At 35.3% G+C, this 20645-nt stretch overlaps 1 protein-coding gene across 4 annotated transcripts in view; it reads left to right on the top strand.

Annotated features, from left to right (window-relative positions):
- Positions 1–20645, top strand: part of LRBA (LPS responsive beige-like anchor protein) — a 745100-nt gene that overhangs the window by 92057 nt on the left and 632398 nt on the right. For all 4 annotated transcript variants that reach the window (XM_036852028.1, XM_036852030.1, XM_036852029.1 and 1 more), the window contains exons 6-9: positions 6045–6166; positions 6254–6380; positions 7068–7187; positions 9002–9148. In XM_036852028.1, coding sequence (XP_036707923.1) covers positions 6045–6166; positions 6254–6380; positions 7068–7187; positions 9002–9148 — 516 coding nt within the window. The remainder of the gene's footprint in view (positions 1–6044; positions 6167–6253; positions 6381–7067; positions 7188–9001; positions 9149–20645) is intronic.

The following is a 20645-nucleotide window of genomic DNA, read 5'->3' as shown; positions in this document are numbered from 1 at the left end:
ATATACTTTGGAGATTAATCCTTTATCCGTTGATTTGTTTGCAAATATTTTCTCCCATTCTGAGGGTTATCTTTTCGTCTTGTTTATGGTTTCCTTTGCTGTGCAAAAGCTTTGAAGTTTCATTAGGTCCCATTAGTTTAGTTTTGTTTTTATTTCCATTACTCTAGGAGGTGGATCAAAAAAGATCTTGCTGTGATTTATGTCAAAGAGTGTTCTTCCTATGTTTTTCTCTAAGAGTTTTATAGTGTCCGGTCTTACATTTGGGTCTCTAATCCATTTTGAGTTTATTTTTGTGTATGGTGTTAGGGAGTGTTCTAATTTCATTCTTTTACATGTAGCTGTCCAGTTTTCCCAGCACCACTTATTGAAGAGACTGTCTTTTCTCCATTGTATATCCTTGTCTCCTTTGTCATAGATTAGTTGACCATAGGTGCGTGGGTTTATCTCTGGGCTTTCTGTCTTGTTCCATTGATCTATGTTTCTGTTTTTGTGCCAGTACCATATTGTCTTGATTACTGTAGCTTGGTAGTATAGTCTGAAGTCAGGGAGTCTGATTCCTCCAACTCCGTTTTTTTGCCTCAACACTGCTTTGGCTATTCGGGGTCTTTTGTGTCTCCAAAGAAATTTTAAGATTTTTTGTTCTAGTTCTGTAAAAAATACCATTGGTTATTTGACAGGGATTGCATTGAATCTGTAGATTGCTTTGGGTAGTATAGTCATTTTCAAAATATTGATTCTTCCAATCCAAGAACATGGTATATCTCTCCATCTGTTGGTATCATCTTTAATTTCTTTCATCAGTGTCTTATAGTTTTCTGCATACAGGTCTTTTGTCTCCCTAGGTAGGTTTATTCCTAGGTATTTTATTCTTTTTGTTGCAGTGGTAAATGGGAGTGTTCCCTTAATTTCTCTTTCAGATTTTTCATCATGAGTGTATAGGAATGCAAGAGATTTCTGTGCATGAATTTTGTGTCCTGCAACTTTACTAAATTCATTGATTAGCTCTAGTAGTTTTCTGGTGGCATCTTTAGGATTCTCTATGTATAGTATCATGTCATCTGCAAACAGTGACAGTTTTACCTCTTCTTTTCCAATTTGTATTCCTTTTATTTCTTTTTCTTCTCTGATTGCCATGGCTAGGACTTCCAAAAGTATGTTGAATAATAGTGGTGAGAGTGGACATCCTTGTCTTCTTCCTGATGTTAGAGGAAATGGTTTCAGTTTTTCACCATTGAGAATGATGTTTGCTGTGGGTTTGTCTTATATGGCCTTTATTATGTGGAGGTAGGTTCCCTCTATGCCCACTTTCTGGAAGGTTTTTATCATAAATGGGTGTTGAATTTTGTCAAAAGCTTTTTCTGCATCTATTGAGGTCATCATATTTTTTTTATTCTTCAATTTGTTAATATGGTGTATCACATTGATTCATTTGATTATACTGAAGAATCCTTGCATTCGTGGGATAAACCCAACTTGATCATGGTGTGTGATCCGTTTAATGTGCTGTTGGATTCTGTTTGCTAGTATTTTGTTGAGGATTTTTGCATTTATGTTCATGAGTGATATTGGACTGTAGTTTTCCTTCTTTGTGACATCTTTGTCTGGTTTTGGTATCAGGGTGATGGTGGCCTCGTAGAATGAGTTTGGGAGTGTTCCTCCCTCTGCTATATTTTGGAAGAGTTTGAGAAGGATAGGTGTTAGCTCTTCTCTTAATGTTTGATAGAATTCACCTGTGAAGCCATGTGGTCCTGGGCTTTTGTTTGTTGAAAGATTTTTATCACAGTCTCAATTTCAGTGCTTGTGATTGGTCTGTGTATATTTTCTATTCCTTCCTGGTTGAGTCTTGGAAGGTTGTGCTTTTCTAAGAATTTGTCCATTTCTTCCAGGTTGTCCATTTTATTGGCATAGAGTTGCTTGTAGTAATCTCTCATGATCCTTTGTATTTCTGCAGTGTCAGTTGTTACTTCTCCTTTTTCATTTCTCATTTTATTGATTTGAGTCTTCCTTTTTTTCTTGATGAGTCTGGCTAATGTTTTATCAATTTTGTTTATCTTCTCAAAGAAGCAGCTTTTAGTTTTATTGATGTTTGCAATTGTTTCCTTCATTTCTTTTTCATTTATTTCTGATCTGCCCTTTATGATTTCTTTCCTTCTGCTAACTTTGGGTTTTTTTTTTGTTCTTCTTTCTCTAATTGCTTTAGGTGTAAGGTTAGGTTGTTTATTTGAGATGTTTCTTGTTTCTTGAGGTAGGATTTTATTGCTATAAACTTCGATCTTAGAACTGCTTTTGCTGCATCCCATAGGTTTTGGATCGTCATGTTTTCATTGTCATTTGTCTGTAGGTTTTTTATTTTTTATTTATTTTATAAATATTTATTTATTTATTTATTTTTGGCTGTGTTGGGTCTTCATTTCTGTGTGAGGGCTTTCTCTAGTTGCAGCAAGTGGGGGCCACTCTTCATCGTGGTGCGCCGGCCTCTCACTATTGCGGCCTCTCTTATTGTGGAGCACAGGCTCCAGACGTGCAGGCTCAGTAGTTGTGGCTCACGGGGCTAGTTGCTCCACGGCATGTGGGATCCTCCCAGACCAGGGCTCGAACCCGTGTCCCCTGCATTGGCAGGTAGATTCTCAACCACTGCACCACCAGGGAAGCCCTGTAGGTATTTTTTGACTTCCTCTTTGATTTCTTCAGTGATCTCTTGGTTATTTAGAAGCGTATTGTTTAGCCTCCATGCGTTTGTGTTTTTTACGTTTTTTCCCTGTAATTCATTTCTAATCTCATAGCGTTGTGGTCAGAAAAGATGCTTGATATGATTTCAGTTTTCTTAAATTTACTGAGCCTTGATTTGAGACCCAAGATGTGTGACCTATCCTGGAGAATGTTCTGTGCACACTTGAGAAGAAAGTGTAATCTGCTGTTTTTGGATGGAATGTCCTATAAATATCATTTAAGTCTATCTGGTCTATTGTATCATTTAAAGCTTCTGTTTCCTTATTTATTTTCATTTTGGATGATCTGTCCATTGGTGTAAGTGAGGTGTTAAACTCCCCCACTATTCTTGTGTTAGTGTCGATTTCTCTTTTATAGCTGTTAGCAGTTGCCTTGTATATTGAGGTGCTCCTATGTTGGGTGCATATATATTTATAACTGTTATATCTTCTTCTTGGATTGATCCCTTGATCATTATGTAGTGGCCTTCCTTGTCTCTTGTAACATTCTTTATCTTAAAGTCTATTTTATCTGATATGAGTACTGCTACTCCAGGTTTCTTTTGATTTCCATTTGCATGTAATATCTTTTTCCATCCCCTCACTTTCAGTCTGTATGTGTCCCTAGGTCTGAAGTGGGTCTCTTGTAGACAGCATATATATGGGTCTTGTTTTTGTATCCATTCAGCAAGCCTGTGTCTTTTGCTTGGAGCATTTAATCCATTCACATTTAAGGTAATTATCGATATGTATCTTCCTATGACCATTTTCTTAATTGTTTTGGGTTTGTTTTTGTAGGTCCTTTTCTTCTCTTGTGTTTCGCACTTAGAGAAGTTCCTTTAGCATTTGTTGTACAGCTGGTTTGGTGGTGCTGAATTCTCTTAGCTTTTGCTTGTCTGTAAAGCTTTTGATTTTCCATTGAATCTGAATGAGTTCCTTGCTGGGTAGAGTAATCTTGGTTGTAGGTTCTTCCCTTTCATCACTTTAAGTATATCATGCCACTCCCTTCTGGCTTGTAGAGTTTCTGCTGAGAAATCAGCTGTTAACCTTATGGGAGTTCCCTTGTATGTTATTTGTCGTTTTTCCCTTGTTGCTTTCAGTAATTTTTCTTTGTCTTCAATTTTTGCCAATTTGATTACTATGTGTCTCGGCGTGTTTCTCCTTGGGTTTATCCTGTATGGGACTCGCTGCGCTTCCATGACGTGGGTGGCTATTTCATTTCCCATGTTAGGGAAGTTTTCAACTATAATCTCTTCAAATATTTTCTCTGGTCCTTTCTCTCTTACTTCTCCTTCTGGGACCCCTATAATGCGAATGTTTTTGTATTTAATGTTGTTCCAGAGGTCTCTTAGGCTGTCTTCATTTCTTTTCATTCTTTTTTCTTTAGTCTGTTCCGCAGCAGTGAATTCCACCATTCTGTCTTCCAGGTCACTTATCCGTTCTTCTGCCTCAGTTATTCTGCTATTGATTCCTTCTAGTGTAGTTTTCATTTTAGTTATTGTATTGTTCATCTCTGTTTGTTTGTTCTTTAATTCTTCTAGGTCTTTGTTAAACATTTCTTGCATCTTCTCGATATTTGCCTCCATTCTTTTTCCGAGGTCCTGGATCATCTTCCCTATCATTATTCTGAATTCTTTTTCTGGAAAGTTGCCTATCTCCACTTCATTTAGTTGTTTTTCTGGGTTTTTTTCTTGTTCCTTCATCTCGTATATAGCCCTCTGCCTTTTCATCTTGTCTATCTTTCTGTGAATGTGGTTTTTGTTCCGCAGGCTGCAGGATTGTAGTTCTTCTTGCTTCTGCTGTCTGCCCTCTCAAGAATTCTGTATATATTCTTCTGGATATAAGTTTCTTATCAGATAAATAACTTTTAAATATTTTCTCCTATTCTTTTGGCTTGTCTTTTCACTTTCTTGCTGGTATCCTTTAAAGCATAAAAGTTTTTAATTTTAATGAAGTCCAATTCATATATTTTTTCTTTCATTGCCTAATTAAAAAGGATTTATCTAACTCAGTGTCACGAAGATTTAACCCTATTTTTTCTTATTAGAGTTTTATATTTTTAGCTCTCACATTTAGGTCTATCATAGATTTGGGGTTAATTTTTTGTGTGACACGTAAAGAAGTGGTCAGCTTCATACCTTTGCTTGTAAATATTAGTTTTCTTAGCAAATTTGTTGAAAACACTATTCTTTCCTCATTGAACTGCCTTGACACTCTTGTTGAAAATCAAGACCACAAATATAAGGGTTTATTTCTGGGCCCTCAGTTCTATTCCATTGATCTTTATCTCTATCTTTATGCCAATATGGTAAAATGTTCATTACTGTATCTTTGTGTTGTATGTTTTAAATTTGGGAGTATGGGTCTTCCAACTTTGTTCTTCTTTCTCAAGTTTGTTTTGGAGATTTGGGGGCCCTTACAGTATGTACTATGATGTTTTAAATAAAAATTTAAGCCAAGTGGTAAAATCATTTATATAGTGACTTATGAATATAATTTTAAAATGTTATGAAAAAAGTTATGAATGAATCCTCTTCCGCTTTATATTTGCTGTTAAAAAAATTATATTCCAGGCTTTTTCTTAACTTTTTCTTTCCTTTCTTGTCCCTCTTTCTCTCTTCTGTTACCTTATGTAGCATTTCATCAACAAATTTCCAATTTGATATCACTGCCTACCTCTTTTTTTAAATTTTACTTTTAAATTTTTAAAATTTATTTTAATTTTGGCTGCATTGGATCTTCATTTCTACGGGCAAGGTTTCTCTAGTTGTGTGGAGTGGGGGCTACTCTTCTTTGTGGTGCGCAGGCCTCTCATTGCAGTGGCTTCTCTTGTTGTGGAGCACGGGCTTTAGGCATGTGGGCTCAATAGTTGTGGCTCACGGGCTCTAGAGCACAGTCTCAGTAGTTGTGGCACACGGGCTTAGCCGCTCCGCGGCATTTGGGATATTCTCAGACCACGGATCAAACCCGTGTCCCCTGCATTGGCAAGTGGATTCTTAACCACTGCGCCACCAGAGAAGCCCACTACCTATCTCTTTTAATAGGAATTTCTTTGGACATGTTTATTGTAAGAAATGAAGCACTTATGATCAGTGCATGAAACAGGTTACTTGGAATGTTTCCATTGTTTAATTAAATTAATATCATTACTATATATTTTGGAATATTTAGAAGTTATTAAAGTCTTCTTTCAGATAAAGAGACTACTGCATATTTTAATCATGATGTAGAATAATATCTAGTAGAAGTATATATAGCATTGTAAGGTCTCATTTTCATGATTTCAGTAACAAAATTTTTCATTTTGTGTCAGTAACTCAAAGCTTTTTCGTTTAGGCTATTGCATTACCTCCTATAGCCAAATGGCCATACCAGAATGGTTTTACATTTCATACCTGGCTTAGAATGGATCCTGTAAATAACATCAATGTGGATAAAGATAAACCATATTTGTATTGGTATGTATTTCTGTAATTTAGTGTTGTTACTTTACTTTGAAAATGAGAAGACTATTTGGAGATGAAATGAAAACTTATATTTTATAGTTTCAGAACCAGCAAAGGTCTTGGTTATTCTGCACACTTTGTTGGGGGATGTTTAATTATAACATCAGTAAAGTCAAAAGGAAAAGGCTTTCAACACTGTGTGAAATTTGATTTCAAGCCACAAAAGGTATGTGATCTTACTGAGTCATAGTTATGTTACCAAGCTATTCTAACCTTCAGAATGCTTTGCTTTAGTGTTATTGACATAATATGTGGTAAATCATAGCTCTGTGTTTATACTGTTTTAGAAAATGAAGTGTAAATCACTGGACAATTGTTAACCTCTCTGATTTGGATAATAAAATGAGTGAATATTTAGTTATTTGTAGAGTTTAAAGGAAATAGAAGGGGAAAATATCAGTGGCAGTTATTTTAGTAGTGGTAGTAGTAATATGTATTTTCTTTTGTACCTTAAAATTTAGAGATTAATAAACTGTTTATTAACAAAATGTACATCTATATATATGTAGATAGGTAAATAGATAGAACAGATATGACAAAATGTTGACAGTTGTGGAAGTGAGATGGTGAGAGAGTTTGTACTAAACTTTTTACTTTTGGGGGTATATTTGAAAGTTGTCATAATAAAAAGTTTGAAAAATAATTTCATGGGAAGCTGTTATTTGTTGAGAGTTCCCTTGAATCAATATGGTTCCAGAGGTAGAATATTGAATTTAATAAATGTAGTCTTATTTTATTTTTAGGTTTAATTGTAATTTAGCATTTAATTTTTACTTGTTATTATCAATGTGGTTGAGTTATTGGAAAGATCATTATCTTTATCCTTTTTTTTTTAACTGTTTTGCTTATTCAGTGGTATATGGTAACTATAGTGCACATTTATAACCGGTGGAAGAACAGTGAGCTTCGATGTTATGTGAATGGTGAGCTTGCTTCCTATGGAGAGATAACATGGTTTGTCAACACCAGTGATGTAAGTAGTTTGAGAATGTTACAGTGAAATAAGAAAAATATATTTTATATTTAATATAAATTTTAGAATACCACAGTGGTGGACTTTTATAATCATAGTTTGGCTAGCATGTTAATATATTAAGAGAGTAGAACTGTGCTAATATGGCACATATTACTTAGTCCTTGTTATAAAATTATTCTGGAAAGGGTAGAGAATATTCATAGGTAACAGTGGGTATATCTTGAAAGTATTTGTGTCATTGGTCCATTGATCAAATTAAACCTGAGAGCTCTACTACAGGCTTCTGATATTTTTTATGAATGAGTTAGATGATGCATGCTTATAAATTTTCCATAAAATTCATAGCTGCTATAGATAACTGTTATGTTATAATATTTTCAAGATTCAAAAAGAGATCCATAGGTTAGTTAAATTCAAATGTTCTCCCCCCCCCCCACCCCAATTACATTTTTAATAGAAATCTTGAAAAATACAGATCAGGAAAATGAATACAAGCTTGTAACACTCATTTACCATTAACTCCTCCTTTCATACTTTATTCTATACATATTTACATATTTTGAAATGCTGACCTTAAGAGCCCAGGTTGTTATAAAAGATAGACTTAGGTTTGAATCCCTTACTGACTGTATGACCTTACTTAGTCTATTAGGCCAAAGTTTGCTCCACCTAAAAATGGGTGTAAAATAGTATGTATCTCAGAAGGTTGATTAAATGAGATACTGTTCACAAATTCATTAGCAGAGTGCCTTGTACAGAATAAGTGCTCAATAAATGTTAACTCTAATTTTTTTAAATATAAAAAAGGGATCAGATATGTATACTGCTTTTCAACCTTTTTTTTCCCCTTACATTAATCTTTATTGAGTACTTATTGTATTCCAGGCATTGTAATAAATACCTTTATTTTCTGTAAGCCCCAACCTTGCAAGATAAGTACTGTTGTAATCTTCATTTTACCAGTGAAACTGAGCACAGAGAGGTTAAGTAATTTGCCAAAATCAGCAGCGTGGGAAGCAGTGATTTGATCTAGGTGGTTTGTCTTCAGAACCCAAATGTTAAAAATTTTTTTATATTCCTTAATGTCAACACATACATATTTTTCAACATCCTTCCTAATAGTTTCATGGTATAAAATGATGCTTTTAAAGAGATATGGATACTTTTTTTCCTCCTTGTTGTATACATGAGTTTTTAAAATGTGGTCTTTGCAACCTGGATGTTATTAAGAGGAATTTTTTGTCTGAAGAAGAAAAACATACACCTGTTTTTCTTGATTTACACATTCCTTTTGAGAGATTGCATCTACTCCATGACTTTACCCATTATTTGTATCTTGATGTCTACAAAAAGTTACAGTCTTAACTTCTCACCATACAGAACCCTGTTGGCAATTGCTTCTTCATCCATATTAGTTACAGAAAAGATGCATTCATTATATGTCCCACATTTAACTCATGATTTTCCTCATTGCTCCAAAGCCTGCTCTTCTGTCTGGTTCTTTGGTTGACCAAGTATGATCCTTCAGAGTCCATAATGATTTCTCTGGCTCTGTTTCCTATATCCACTTTGTCATCAGGTTTTGTTTATTGTGCTTTGGAAAACTTGTCTTACCTCCTTTCTATGATGTCTTTCCTGATCTCTACACCAAATGGGAATGAATGAAGTGAAATGCTAAATGAATTATTTTAATCTATTCAGATTATATTTTAGAGTGGGCAAAATATTTATACCGGTATAGTTTGTTATTATTTCTGGAGGAGATTATTTTTTGTTTTTTCTCTAATAAACTTTTCTGTTTTCTTTCACAGACCTTTGACAAGTGTTTCCTGGGCTCATCAGAAACAGCAGATGCTAATAGGGTATTCTGTGGTCAGATGACTGCAGTTTACCTTTTTAGTGAAGCTCTTAATGCAGCTCAGATTTTTGCTATTTATCAATTGGGCATGGGATACAAGGTACTTTACTTGCTGTTCCCTGCTTAACCAGTGTTAGTTGAGCTTGATTTATAGGTGGGTGGTGCATGGGGCAGCTTACAGCTTGCTTTACTAAACTGTATGTGAAAGTAACCAGAGGCACCATAGGGAAGTCACAGGAGTCCGTCCAAAGGGTATTTTAAAGTTTTGTGGGAAGCATAGTATACTTGTCATATGTGGGGCACTGTGCAAAGTACTAGCTCAAGTTTCAACTTTAATTTATTCTGCATTTCTTTTGGTGATATCATATCCTTGCACAGCTAAGTTTTTAATGCTTACTGTGGTAAAGAGCAAGTACCATGTGAAAATCAGTGTGGAACAGGAAATGAGGATAAGCTATGAAATCTGATTCCAAAATTTGAGAATTTGTGCAGTACCCAAGACGCATATACATCCGATTAATAAATAATTTTACTAATATAATAATGAAGGAAACATTTTTTTTCCATTTGTGCATTGTTTTTCAAATGGCTAATAAATTGTTACGTTATAAGGTTAACATATAAAATATAATTGTTAAAATATAAAATATAAAGTGGTTGGGTCAAACTAATAAACAGAAATGTTCAATATTTATTTTGGTCTGGAACACCATAAAAAATTACTGTGAAGCTAAGAGTGTCATGAATCGAGGAAGTTTGGGAACCTTTAGGTTAAGCCATTGTTAATCTAGTTTGGTTTCAGGGAGTGATTTAATGTCTGTTATGTTCCTTTGAAAACAAAATCAACTTGCGTTAATTTACATACTGTTGGAGTCAATAAAGTATACATATTTTAATTAGTTTTGACAAAAGCATAATGCAGCAATCAAGACATAGAACATTTCTATCACAGCAAAAGGTACCTCTCTGCTCTTTCCTAGTCAGTTCCTTGTGCTTCTCTAACCCCACCCCGTTTCTGTTGATGGGCAACTACTGATCTTTTTCTGTCACTGTCAAATAGATTTGTTTTTATTAAGGTTTTATGTAAATAGAATCATGCAATGTGTGCTCCTTGGAGTTGGGTTTCTTCTTAGCATGTTTTAAGATTCATCTATGTTGTTTTGTATTAGTAGTTCCCTCTTATTTATTGCTAAGTAGTGTTCCTTTGTATATCACAACTTTTTAACCCATTCATCTCTTGATGAATATTTGGGTTGTTTCCAGATTTTGGCTATTATGAACAAGCTGCTATGAATATTGGTGTACAATTCTTTGTGTATTTCATAAATATGTAAGAGTGAAATTGTTAACTGGTATGGCAGCTGAAACTGCCAAGCTCTTTTCCAAGGTAGTTGCACAATTTTACATTTCTACAAGCAATGTATGAGCTTTCTACTTACTCCACATCCTGTTAACACCTGGTATTGCTGGTCTTTTTAATATTAGACATTTGAGTGGGTCCCTAGCGGTTTCTCGTTCTGGTTTTAATTTGCATTTTTGTAATGCCTAGAGATGCTGAGCATCTTTGCATTGCTTATTGGCCACTTGTGTATCTTCTTTTGTTAAGTGTGTATTCAAATCTTTTGCCCATTGTTTGTTTGGTTTGTTTTCTTATTGTTGAGTTTTGAAGTTTCTTTATATATTATGGATATAAGTCCTATATAATAAGTCCTTATAACTTATAAGTCCTTTATAAGTTTCTTTATATATTATGGATATCGGATGTATGAGTTACAAATATTTTCCCCCCGGTCTCTGTCTTGCCTTTTTGTTTTCTTAATCTGGCTTTTGAAGGACATAGGAATTTAATTATTATGGATTCCAATTTAACAGTTTTTCGTATTATTCTCATGATTTTTGTGTCTTATCTAAGAAATCTTTGCTGATTCCAAGGTTAGAAAGATTTACTCATGTTTTCTTCTAAGTATTATATTTTTAGCATTTATATTTAGGCCTGTGATCCATTTTCAGTTAATTTTTGTGTATGGTATGAGCTAACTATCAAGGTTTATTTTATCTTTTGTTTTTCATAAGTCTACCCTGGTGTTCCAGCACTATTTGTTTTTTAAATACTATTCTTTCTCCATTCATTGCCTTACTGTGGCATCTTTGAGGCTCTATTTGATTTCAGTTACTTAGCTGTCTTTTTTTATGCTAATACTTTACTGTCTTGATTATTGTAGCTTTGTAGTAAGTCTTGAAAACCGGAAGTCTAAACCATCAACTATTCTTTTTCAAATCCTTTGCGATTTTCTAAGTCCTTTGCATTTCTAGATGTATTTTAGAACCAGCTTATTGCTTTCTACAAAAAAGTCTACTGGGGTTTTATTTGGTACTGTATTAACATATAGATCAGTTAGAGGATAATTGACATCTCACTAATACTGGATTATCCAATCTGTGACCATGATATCTCTTTATTTACTTAGGTCTTTATTAATTTCTCCCAGCAGTGTTTTTTGGTTTTCATTGTACAGGTCATGCATACATTTTGTTAAATGTATGTTTAAGTATTTCATGTTTTTTAGGTAATATCTTAAGTTGCATTTTTTAAAAAGTTAATTTCCAATCATTTGTTCCTAGTGTATAGAAATATAGTTGAGTTTTATTGACTTTTTAACAAGACCTTGCTGAACTTGCTAATCAGTTTTACTAGTTTTTTTGTTCTTGCTGTTTTAGTATTTTCTACATACTTGTTCATGTAGACTGTAAGCTTTACTTCTTCATATCCAATCTGTATGCCTTTTCTCTTTTTTCCCTTATTGTACTAAATAGGACCTCCAGGATAAATAGTTAAAATAGAAATGACAAGAGTAGACATTTTTGCCTTGTTCCTGATTTTAGAGGGAAAGCATTCATACATACTTTATAGACGCTTTTTCAAGTTGAGAAATTTCTTTTCTATTTCTTGTTTTCTGAGAGTTTTTATTAGAAGGATACTGAATTTTGTAAAATGAATCTTGCTTTTTTATTGAGTCAGTCAATCTCTGCCTTTCATTGGAATGTTCACATAATTTACATCCAATGTATCAATAAGTATAGATATTGTGTGACTTAAATCTACTGTCTTGCTATTTGTTTTCTATTCCTTTCATCTGTTCTTTGATTCTTTCCTCTTTCTCTGCTTTGATTTAGATTGCCTATTATTTAGTATTTCACTTATTTCTACTATTGGTTTATTAGTTTTTTTTTAAACTTTAACTTATCATAGTCTACCAATTGTACAGTGTAAGACCTTTCCAACATAATCCTGCAATTCCCCGTCCTGTCCTCGGTTTTGTTATTTTCGTAGATTTTACTTCTTCATATATTATGGTCCTTTTGATACATTTTTATTATTTTTGATTCATTCATTTATATTTTTAAAAAATGAAAAATGAAGAAGATCATATACTTTGTATTTACCTCTGTATTTATCTATGTATTCACCATTTCTAGGATACTTCTTTGTGTAGATTCATGTTTCCATCTCATATCATTTTCCTTCCATTTGAATTGTTTTATTATTTCTTATAATGGCGATTTACTGTCAGTGGCTTTTGTGAGCTTTAATTTGTCTGAAAAAGCCTTTGTTCTTCTTTCAGCTTTGAAAAATAGTTTTACTGATTATAAAATTTTAAGGTGACAGTTTTCTTCTTTGAGCTTTTTAAAGATACTCTTTTGTTTAACTGACTTGCATAGTTTCTAACAAGAAGTGTGTGGTCTTCCTCTATACGTAATATGGCTTTTTTTTCTCTTGCTGGTTTTAAGATTTACTCTTGTCACTGATTTTTAGAAAATGAATATAATATATGTTGGTATGGGTTTATGTGTGTGTATGTGTGTGCATGTTTAGCCTGCTTTAGATTATTTGAACTTCTCAGTTCTGTGGGTTTATGGTTTTGGTGAAATATGAAACTTTTTGCTATTATTTCTTTAATATATTTTCTGATTTTTTTCTTCTTCTAGAATTCATCTTACATTTATTTTAGACCTTAGATATAAGCAAACAGAGCATTGAGATGCTATTTTTTGCCTAATTTGTAAGAAATGTTTTGTTTTGGATTGTTTTCATGGTATTATCTTTATGTTCACCAATCCTTCTTTATCAAATGCCTTATTGCCGTTAATTCTGTCAAGTGAATTATTCATTTCAAATATTTTTTGTATTGATAAGTTTTGATAATTTTCATTATCTATTTTTCTCCTTTCAGTGTTGTCTTAAAAAAAATACCTGACCATAGTTGTAACTATGTCTTTTTCTTCTAATTTCATCATCTGTATTTCTGGGTTTATTTTTATTTACTGATAGTCTGCTGGTTATTTCAGACTTTGTTGTTTGTTTAGTAATTTTGGATTAGATATTGGACATTATGATTTTTACCACATAAATGTCTGGATTTTGTTGCTTTTTTTTTTTTAAAGATCGTTGGGCTTTATTCTTCTAGTCAGTAGATTACTTTCAGTTATGTTTATTTGAAGTTTGTTTTATTTTGCCATTTATTTTTTATTTTATTTTTTTTAAACATCTTTATTGGAGTATAATTGCTTTACAATGGTGTGTTAGTTTCTGCTTTATAACAAAGTGAATCAGCTATACATATACATATATCTCCATATCTCCTCCCTCTTGTGTCTCCCTCCCACCCTCCCTATCCCACCACTCTAGGTGGTCACTAAGCCCCAAGCTGATCTCCCTGTGCTATGTGGCTGCTTCCCATTAGCTATCTGTTTTACATTTGGTAGTGTATATATGTCCATGCCACTCTCTCACTTTGTCCCAGCTTACCCTTCCCCCGCCCCATGTCCTCAAGTCTGTTCTCTACGTCTGCGTCTTTATTCCTGTCCTGCCCCTAGGTTCTTCAGAACCATTTTTTTTTTTTAGATTCCATATATATGTGTTAGCATACGGTATTTCTTTTTCTCTTTCTGACTTACTTCACTCTGTATGACAGACTCTAGGTCCATCCACCTCACTACAAATAACTCAATTTCATTTCTTTTTATCGCTGAGTAATATTCCATTGTATATATGTGTCACAACTTCTTTATCCATTCATCTGTCGATGGACACTTAGGTTGCTTCCATGTCCTGGCTATTGTCAATAGAGCTGCAATGAACATTGTGGTACATGACTCTTTTTGAATTATGGTTTTCTCAGGATATATGCCCAGTAGTGGGATTGCTGGGTCGTATGGTAGTTCTATTTTTAGTTTCTTAAGGAACCTCCATACTGTTCTCCATAGTGGTTGTATCAATTTACATTCCCACCAACAGTGCAAGAGGGTTCCCTTTTCTCCACACCCTCTCCAGCATTTATTGTTTGTAGATTTTTTGATGATGGCCATTCTGACCAGTGTGAGATGATATCTCATTATAGTTTTGATTTGCATTTCTCTAATGATTAATGATGTTGAGCATTCTTTCATGTGTTTGTTGGCAATCTGTGTATCTTCTTTGTAGAAATGTCTATTTAGGTCTTCTGCCCATTTTTGGATTGGGTTGTTTATTTTTTTGATGTTGAGCTGCATGAGCTGCTTGTAAATTTTGGAGATTAAACCTTTGTCAGTTGCTTCATTTGCAAATACTTTCTCCCATTCTGCGGGTTGTCTTTTCATCTTGTTTATGGTTTCCTTTGCTGTGCAAAAGCTTTTAAGTTTCATTAGGTCCCATTTGTTTATTTTTGTTTTTATTTCCATTTCTCTAGGAGGTGGATCAAAAAGGATCTTGTTGTGATTTATGTCATAGAGTGTTCTGCTTATGTTTTCCTCTAAGAGATTTATAGTCTCTGGCCTTACATTTAGGTCTTTAATCCATTTTGAGTTTATTTTTGTGTATGGTGTTAGGGAGTGTTCTACTTTCATTCTTTTACCTATAGCTGTCCAGTTTTCCCAGCACCACTTATGGAAGAGGCTGTCTTTTCTCCATTGTATATTCTTGCCTCCTTTATCAAAAACAAGGTGACCATACGTGCGTGGGTTTATCTCTGGGCTTATTATCCTGTTCTATTGATCTATATTTCTGTTTTTGTGCCCGTACCATACTGTCTTGATTACTGTAGCTTTGTCGTATAGTCTGTAGTCTCCAGACTACTGTACTACTGTAGTTGGAGCCTGTTTCCTCCAACTCCGTTTTTCTTTCTCAAGAATGCTTTGGCTATTTGGGGTCTTTTGTGCTTCCATACAAATTGTGAAATTTTTTGTTCTAGTTCTGTGAAAAATGCCATTGGTAGTTTGATAGGGAGAGCATTGAATCTGTAGATTGCTTTGGGTGTGTTAGTCATTTTCACTATGTTGATTCTTCCAATCCAAGAACATGGTATATGTCTCCATCTGTTTGTATCATCTTTAATTTCTCTCATCAGTGTCTTACAGTTTTCTGCATACATGTCTTTTGTCTCCTTAGGTAGGTTTATTCCTACGTAGTTTATTATTTTGGTTGCAGTGGTAAATGGGAGTGTTTCCTTAATTTCTCTTTCAGATTTTTCATCATTAGTGTATAGGAATGCAAGAGATTTCTGTGCATTAATTTTGTATACTGCTACTTTACCAAATTCATTGATTAGCTCTAATAGTTTCCTGGTAGCATCTTTAGGTTTCTCTATGTATAGTATCATGTCATCTGCAAATAGTGACAGCTTTACTTCTTCTTTTCTGATTTGGATTCCTTTTATTTGTTTTTCTTCTCTGATTGCTGTGGCTAGAACTTCCAAAACTATGTTGAATGATAGTGGTGAGAGTGGACAACCTTGTCTTGTTCCTGATGTTAGAGGAAATGGTTTCAGTTTTTCACCATTGAGAATGATGTTGGCTGTGGGTTTGTCGTATATGGCCTTTATTATATTGAGGTAAGTTCCCTCTATGCCTACTTTCTGGAGGGTTTTTATCATAAATGGGTGTTGAATTTTTTCAGAAGCTTTTTCTGCATCTATTGAGATGATCATATGGTTTTTCTCCTTCAAATTGTTAATATGGTTTATCACATTGATTTATTTGCGTATATTGAAGAATCCTTGCATTCCTGGATACAAGTGGGATACACCCCACTTGATCATGGTGTATGATCCTTTTAATATGCTGTTGGATTCTGTTTGCTAGTATGTTGAGGATTTCTCATCTATGTTCATCAGTGATATTGGTCTGTAGTTTTCTTTTTTTGTGACATCTTTGTGTGGTTCTGGTATCAGGGTTATGGTGGCCTCGTAGAATGAGTTGGAGGGTGTTCCTCCCTCTGCTATATTTTGGAAGAGTTTGAGAAGGATAGGTGTTAGCTCTTCTCTTAATGTTTGATAGAATTCACCTGTGAAGCCATCTGGTCCTGGGCTTTTGTTTGTTGAAAGATTTTAAATCACAGTCTCAATTTCAGTGCTTGTGATTGGTCTGTGTATATTTTCTGTTCCTTCCTGGTTGAGTGTCGGAAGGTTGTGCTTCTCTAAGAATTTGTCCATTTCTTCCAGGTTGTCCATTTTATTGGCATAGAGTTGCTTGTAGTAATCTCTCATGATCCTTTGTATTTCTGCAGTGTCAGTTGTTACTTCTCCTTTTTCATTTCTCATTTTATTGATCTGAGTCTTCCTTTTTTCCTTGATGAGTCTGGCTAATGGTTTATCAATTTTGTTTATCTTCTCAAAGAAGCAGCTTTTAGTTTTATTGATGTTTGCAATTGTTTCCTTCATTTCTTTTTCATTATTTCTGATCTGCCCTTTATGATTTCTTTTCTTCTGCTAACTTTGGGGTTTTTTTTGTTCTTCTTTCTCTAATTGCTTTAGGTGTAAGGTTAGGTTGTTTATTTGAGATGTTTCTTGTTTCTTGAGGTAGGATTTTATTGCTATAAACTTCGATCTTAGAACTGCTTTTGCTGCATCCCATAGGTTTTGGGTTGTCGTGTTTTCATTGTCCTTTGTTTCTAGGTATTTTTTGATTTCGTCTTTGATTTCTGCAGTGATCTCTTGGTTATTTAGTAGTGTATTGTTTAGCCTCCATGTGTTTGTATTTTTTACAGATTTTTTCCTGTAAGTGATATCTAGACTCATAGCGTTGTGGTCGGAAAAGATTCTTGATATGATTTAAATTTTATTAAATTTACCAATCCTTGATTTGTAACCCAAGATATGATCTATCCTGCAGAATGTTCCATGAGCACTTGAGAAGAAAGTGTATTCTTTTGTTTTTGGATGGACTGTCCTATAAATATCAATTAAGTCCATCTTGTTTAATGTATCATTTAAAGCTTGTGTTTCCTTATTTATTTTCATTTTGGATGATCTGTGCATTGGTGAAAGTGGGGTGTTAACGTCCATTACTATTAATGTGTTACTGTTGATTTCCCCTTTTATGGCTGTTAGTATTTGCCTTATGTATTGAGGCGCTCCTATGGTGGGTGCATAAATATTTACAAGTGTTATATATTCTTCTTGCATTGATCCCTTGATCATTATGTAGTGTCCTTCTCTGTCTCTTCTAATAGTCTTTATTTAAACATCTATTTTGCCTGATATGAGAATTGCTACTCCAGCTTTCTTTTGTTTTCCATTTGCATGGAATATCTTTTTCCATCCCCTCACTTTCAGTCTGTATGTGTCCGTAGGTCTGAAGTGGGTCTCTTGTAGACAGCATCTATATGGGTCTTGTTTTTGTATCTATTCAGCCAGTCTGTGTCTTTTGGTTGGAGCATTTAATCCATTTGCATTTAAGGTAATTATTGATATGTATGTTCCTATTACCATTTTCTTAATTGTTTTGGGTTTGTTATTGTAGGTCTTTTCCTCCTCTTGTTTTCCTCCCTAGAGAAGTTCCTTTAGCATTTGTTGTAAAGCTGGTTTGGTGGTGCTAAATTCTCTTAGCTTTTGCTTGTTTGTAAAGGTTTTAATTTCTCCGTCAAATCTGAGTGAGATCCTTGCTAGGTAGAGTAATCTTGGTTGTAGGTTTTTCCCTTTCATCACTTTAAATATGTCCTGCCACACCCTTCTGGCTTGCAGAGTTTCTGCTGAGAAATCAAGTGGTAACCGTATGGGGATTCCCTTGTATGTTACTTGTTGCTTTCCCTTGCTGCTTTTAATATTTGTTCTTTGTATTTAATTTTTGATAGTTTCATTAATAGTTGTATTGGTGTGTTTTTCCTTGGATTTATCCTGTATGGGACTCTCTGTGCTTCCTGGACTTGATTAACTATTTCCTTTCTCATATTAGGGAAGTTTTCAACTATAATCTCTTCAAATATTTTCTCAGTCCCCTTCTTTTTCTCTTCTTCTGGGACCACTGTAATTTGATTGTTGGTGCGTTTAATGTTGTTCCAGAGGTCTCTGAGACTGTCCTCAATTCTTTTCATTCTTTTTTCTTTATTCTGCTGTGTGGTAGTTATTTCCACTATTTTATCTTCCAGGTCACTTATCCGTTCTTCTGCCTCAGTTATTCTGCTATTGATTCTTTCTAGAGAATTTTTAATTTCATTTATTATGTTGTTCATCATTGTCTGTTTGCTCTGTAGTTCTTCTTGGTCCTTGTTAAACGTTTCTTGTATTTTCTCCATTCTATTTCCAAGATTTTAGATCATCTTTAATATCATTATTCTGAATTCTTTTTCAGGTAGACTGCCTATTTTCTCTTCATTTGCTTGGTCTGTTGGGCTTTTACTTTCCTCTTTCATCTGCTGTGTATTTCTCTGTCTTCTGTTTTGCTTAACTTAGTGTGTTTGGGGTCTCCTTTTTGCAGGCTGCATGTTCTTAGTTCCCGTTGTTTTTGGTGTCTGCTGCCAGTGGGTAAGGTTGGTTCAGTGGGTTGTGTAGGCTTTCTGGTGGAGGGGACTGGTGCCTGTGTTTTGGTGGATGAAGCTGGATATTGTCTTTCTGCTGGGCAGGACCGTGTCCAGTCGTGTGTTTTGGGGTGTCTGTGACCTTATTATGATTTTAGGCAGCCTCTCTGCTAATGGTTGTGGTTGTGTTCCTGTCTTGCTAGTTGTTTGGCATGGGGTGTCCAGCCTTGTAGCTTGCTGGTCGTTGAGTGGAGCTGGGTCTTAGTGTTGAGATGGAGATATCTGGGAGAGCTTTTGCTGTTTGATATTATGTGTAGCCGGGAGGTCTCTTTTGTTCCAATGTCCTGAACTTGGCTCTCCCATCTCAGAGGCTCAGGCCTGATCCCTGACCAGTGCACCAAGACTCTGTCAGCCACACGGCTCAGAAGAAAAGGGTAGAAAAAAAAAGAAAGGAAGAAAGAATAAAGAAGTAAATAAATCAATAAATTAAATAAAATTATTAAAATAAAAAGTTAAAAAATATTATTAAAAATAAAAAAGTAATAAAAGAAAGAAAGCAGAGAGCAACCAAACCAATAAACAAATCCACCAATGATAACAAGTGCTAAAAACTACACTAAAAAAAAAAAACCAACAAAAGAAACAAACAGAAAATGGAGAGATAGAACCCTAGGACAAATGGTAAAAGCAAAGCTCTACAGACCTAATTAGACAAAGAAGCATATGCACACACACTCACAAAAAGAGAAAAAGGAAAAAAATATATATATATTAAAAAAAAAAAAGGAAGAGAGCAAGGAAATCAATAAACAAATCTACCAATGATAATAAGCTCTAAATACTAAACTGAGATAAACATAAAACCAGAAATAAATTAGATGCAGAAAGCAAACCTCAAGTCTACAGTTTCTTCCAAAGTCCACCGCCTTAATTTTGGGGTGATTCGTTGTCTATATTCAGGTATTCCACAGATGTAGGGTACATCAAGTTGATTGTTCAGATTTAATCCGCTGCTCCTGAGGTTGTATGGAGAGATTTCCCTTTCTCTTCTTTGTTTGCACAGCTCCTGGGGTTCAGCTTTCGATTTGGCCCCGCCTCTGCGCGTAGGTCGCCTGAGGGCATCTGTTCTTCGCTTAGACAGGACAGGGTTAAAGGAACAGCTGATTAGGGGGCTCTGGCTCACTCAGGCCGGGGGGAGTGAGGTGTATGGAACGTGGGACAAGCCTGCGGCGGCAGAGGTCAGTGTGATGTTGGGCAGAGGCCATTGTGATGTTGCAACAGCCTGAGGCCTGCCGTATGTTCTCCCCTGGCAAGTTGTCCCTCGATCACGGGACCCTGGCAGTGGCGGGCTGCACAGGCTCCTGGGATGGGAGATGTGGATAGATGTGGATAGCCTTGCACAGAGGCTTCTTTGTGGCTGCAGCAGCAGCCTTAGCGTTTCATGCCTGTCTCTGGTGTCTGCGCTGATAGACGCAGCTTGTGCCTGTCTCTGGAGCTCGTTTAGGTGGTGCTCTGAATCCCCTCTCCTCGCGCATCCCGAAACAATGGTCTCTTGCCTCTTAGGCAGGTCCAGAGTTTTCCTGGACTCCCTCCTGGCTAGCTGTGGTGCACTAGTCCCCTTCAGGCTGTGTTCATGCAGCCAACCCTAGTCCTCTCCCTGGGATCTGACCTCCGAAGCCTGAGTCTCAGCTCCCAGCCCCCACCCACCCCGGCGGGTGAGCTGACAAGCTTCTCGGGCTGGTGAGTGCTGGTCGGCACCGATCCTCTGTGCGGGAGTCTCTCCGCTTTGCCCTCTGCACCCCTGTTGCTGCGCTCTCCTCCGTGGCTC

This window comes from Balaenoptera musculus, chromosome 5 (assembly GCF_009873245.2).
Source record: "Balaenoptera musculus isolate JJ_BM4_2016_0621 chromosome 5, mBalMus1.pri.v3, whole genome shotgun sequence".
Taxonomy (NCBI): domain Eukaryota; kingdom Metazoa; phylum Chordata; class Mammalia; order Artiodactyla; family Balaenopteridae; genus Balaenoptera; species Balaenoptera musculus.
This window is presented reverse-complemented; position numbering and strand designations above follow the sequence as displayed.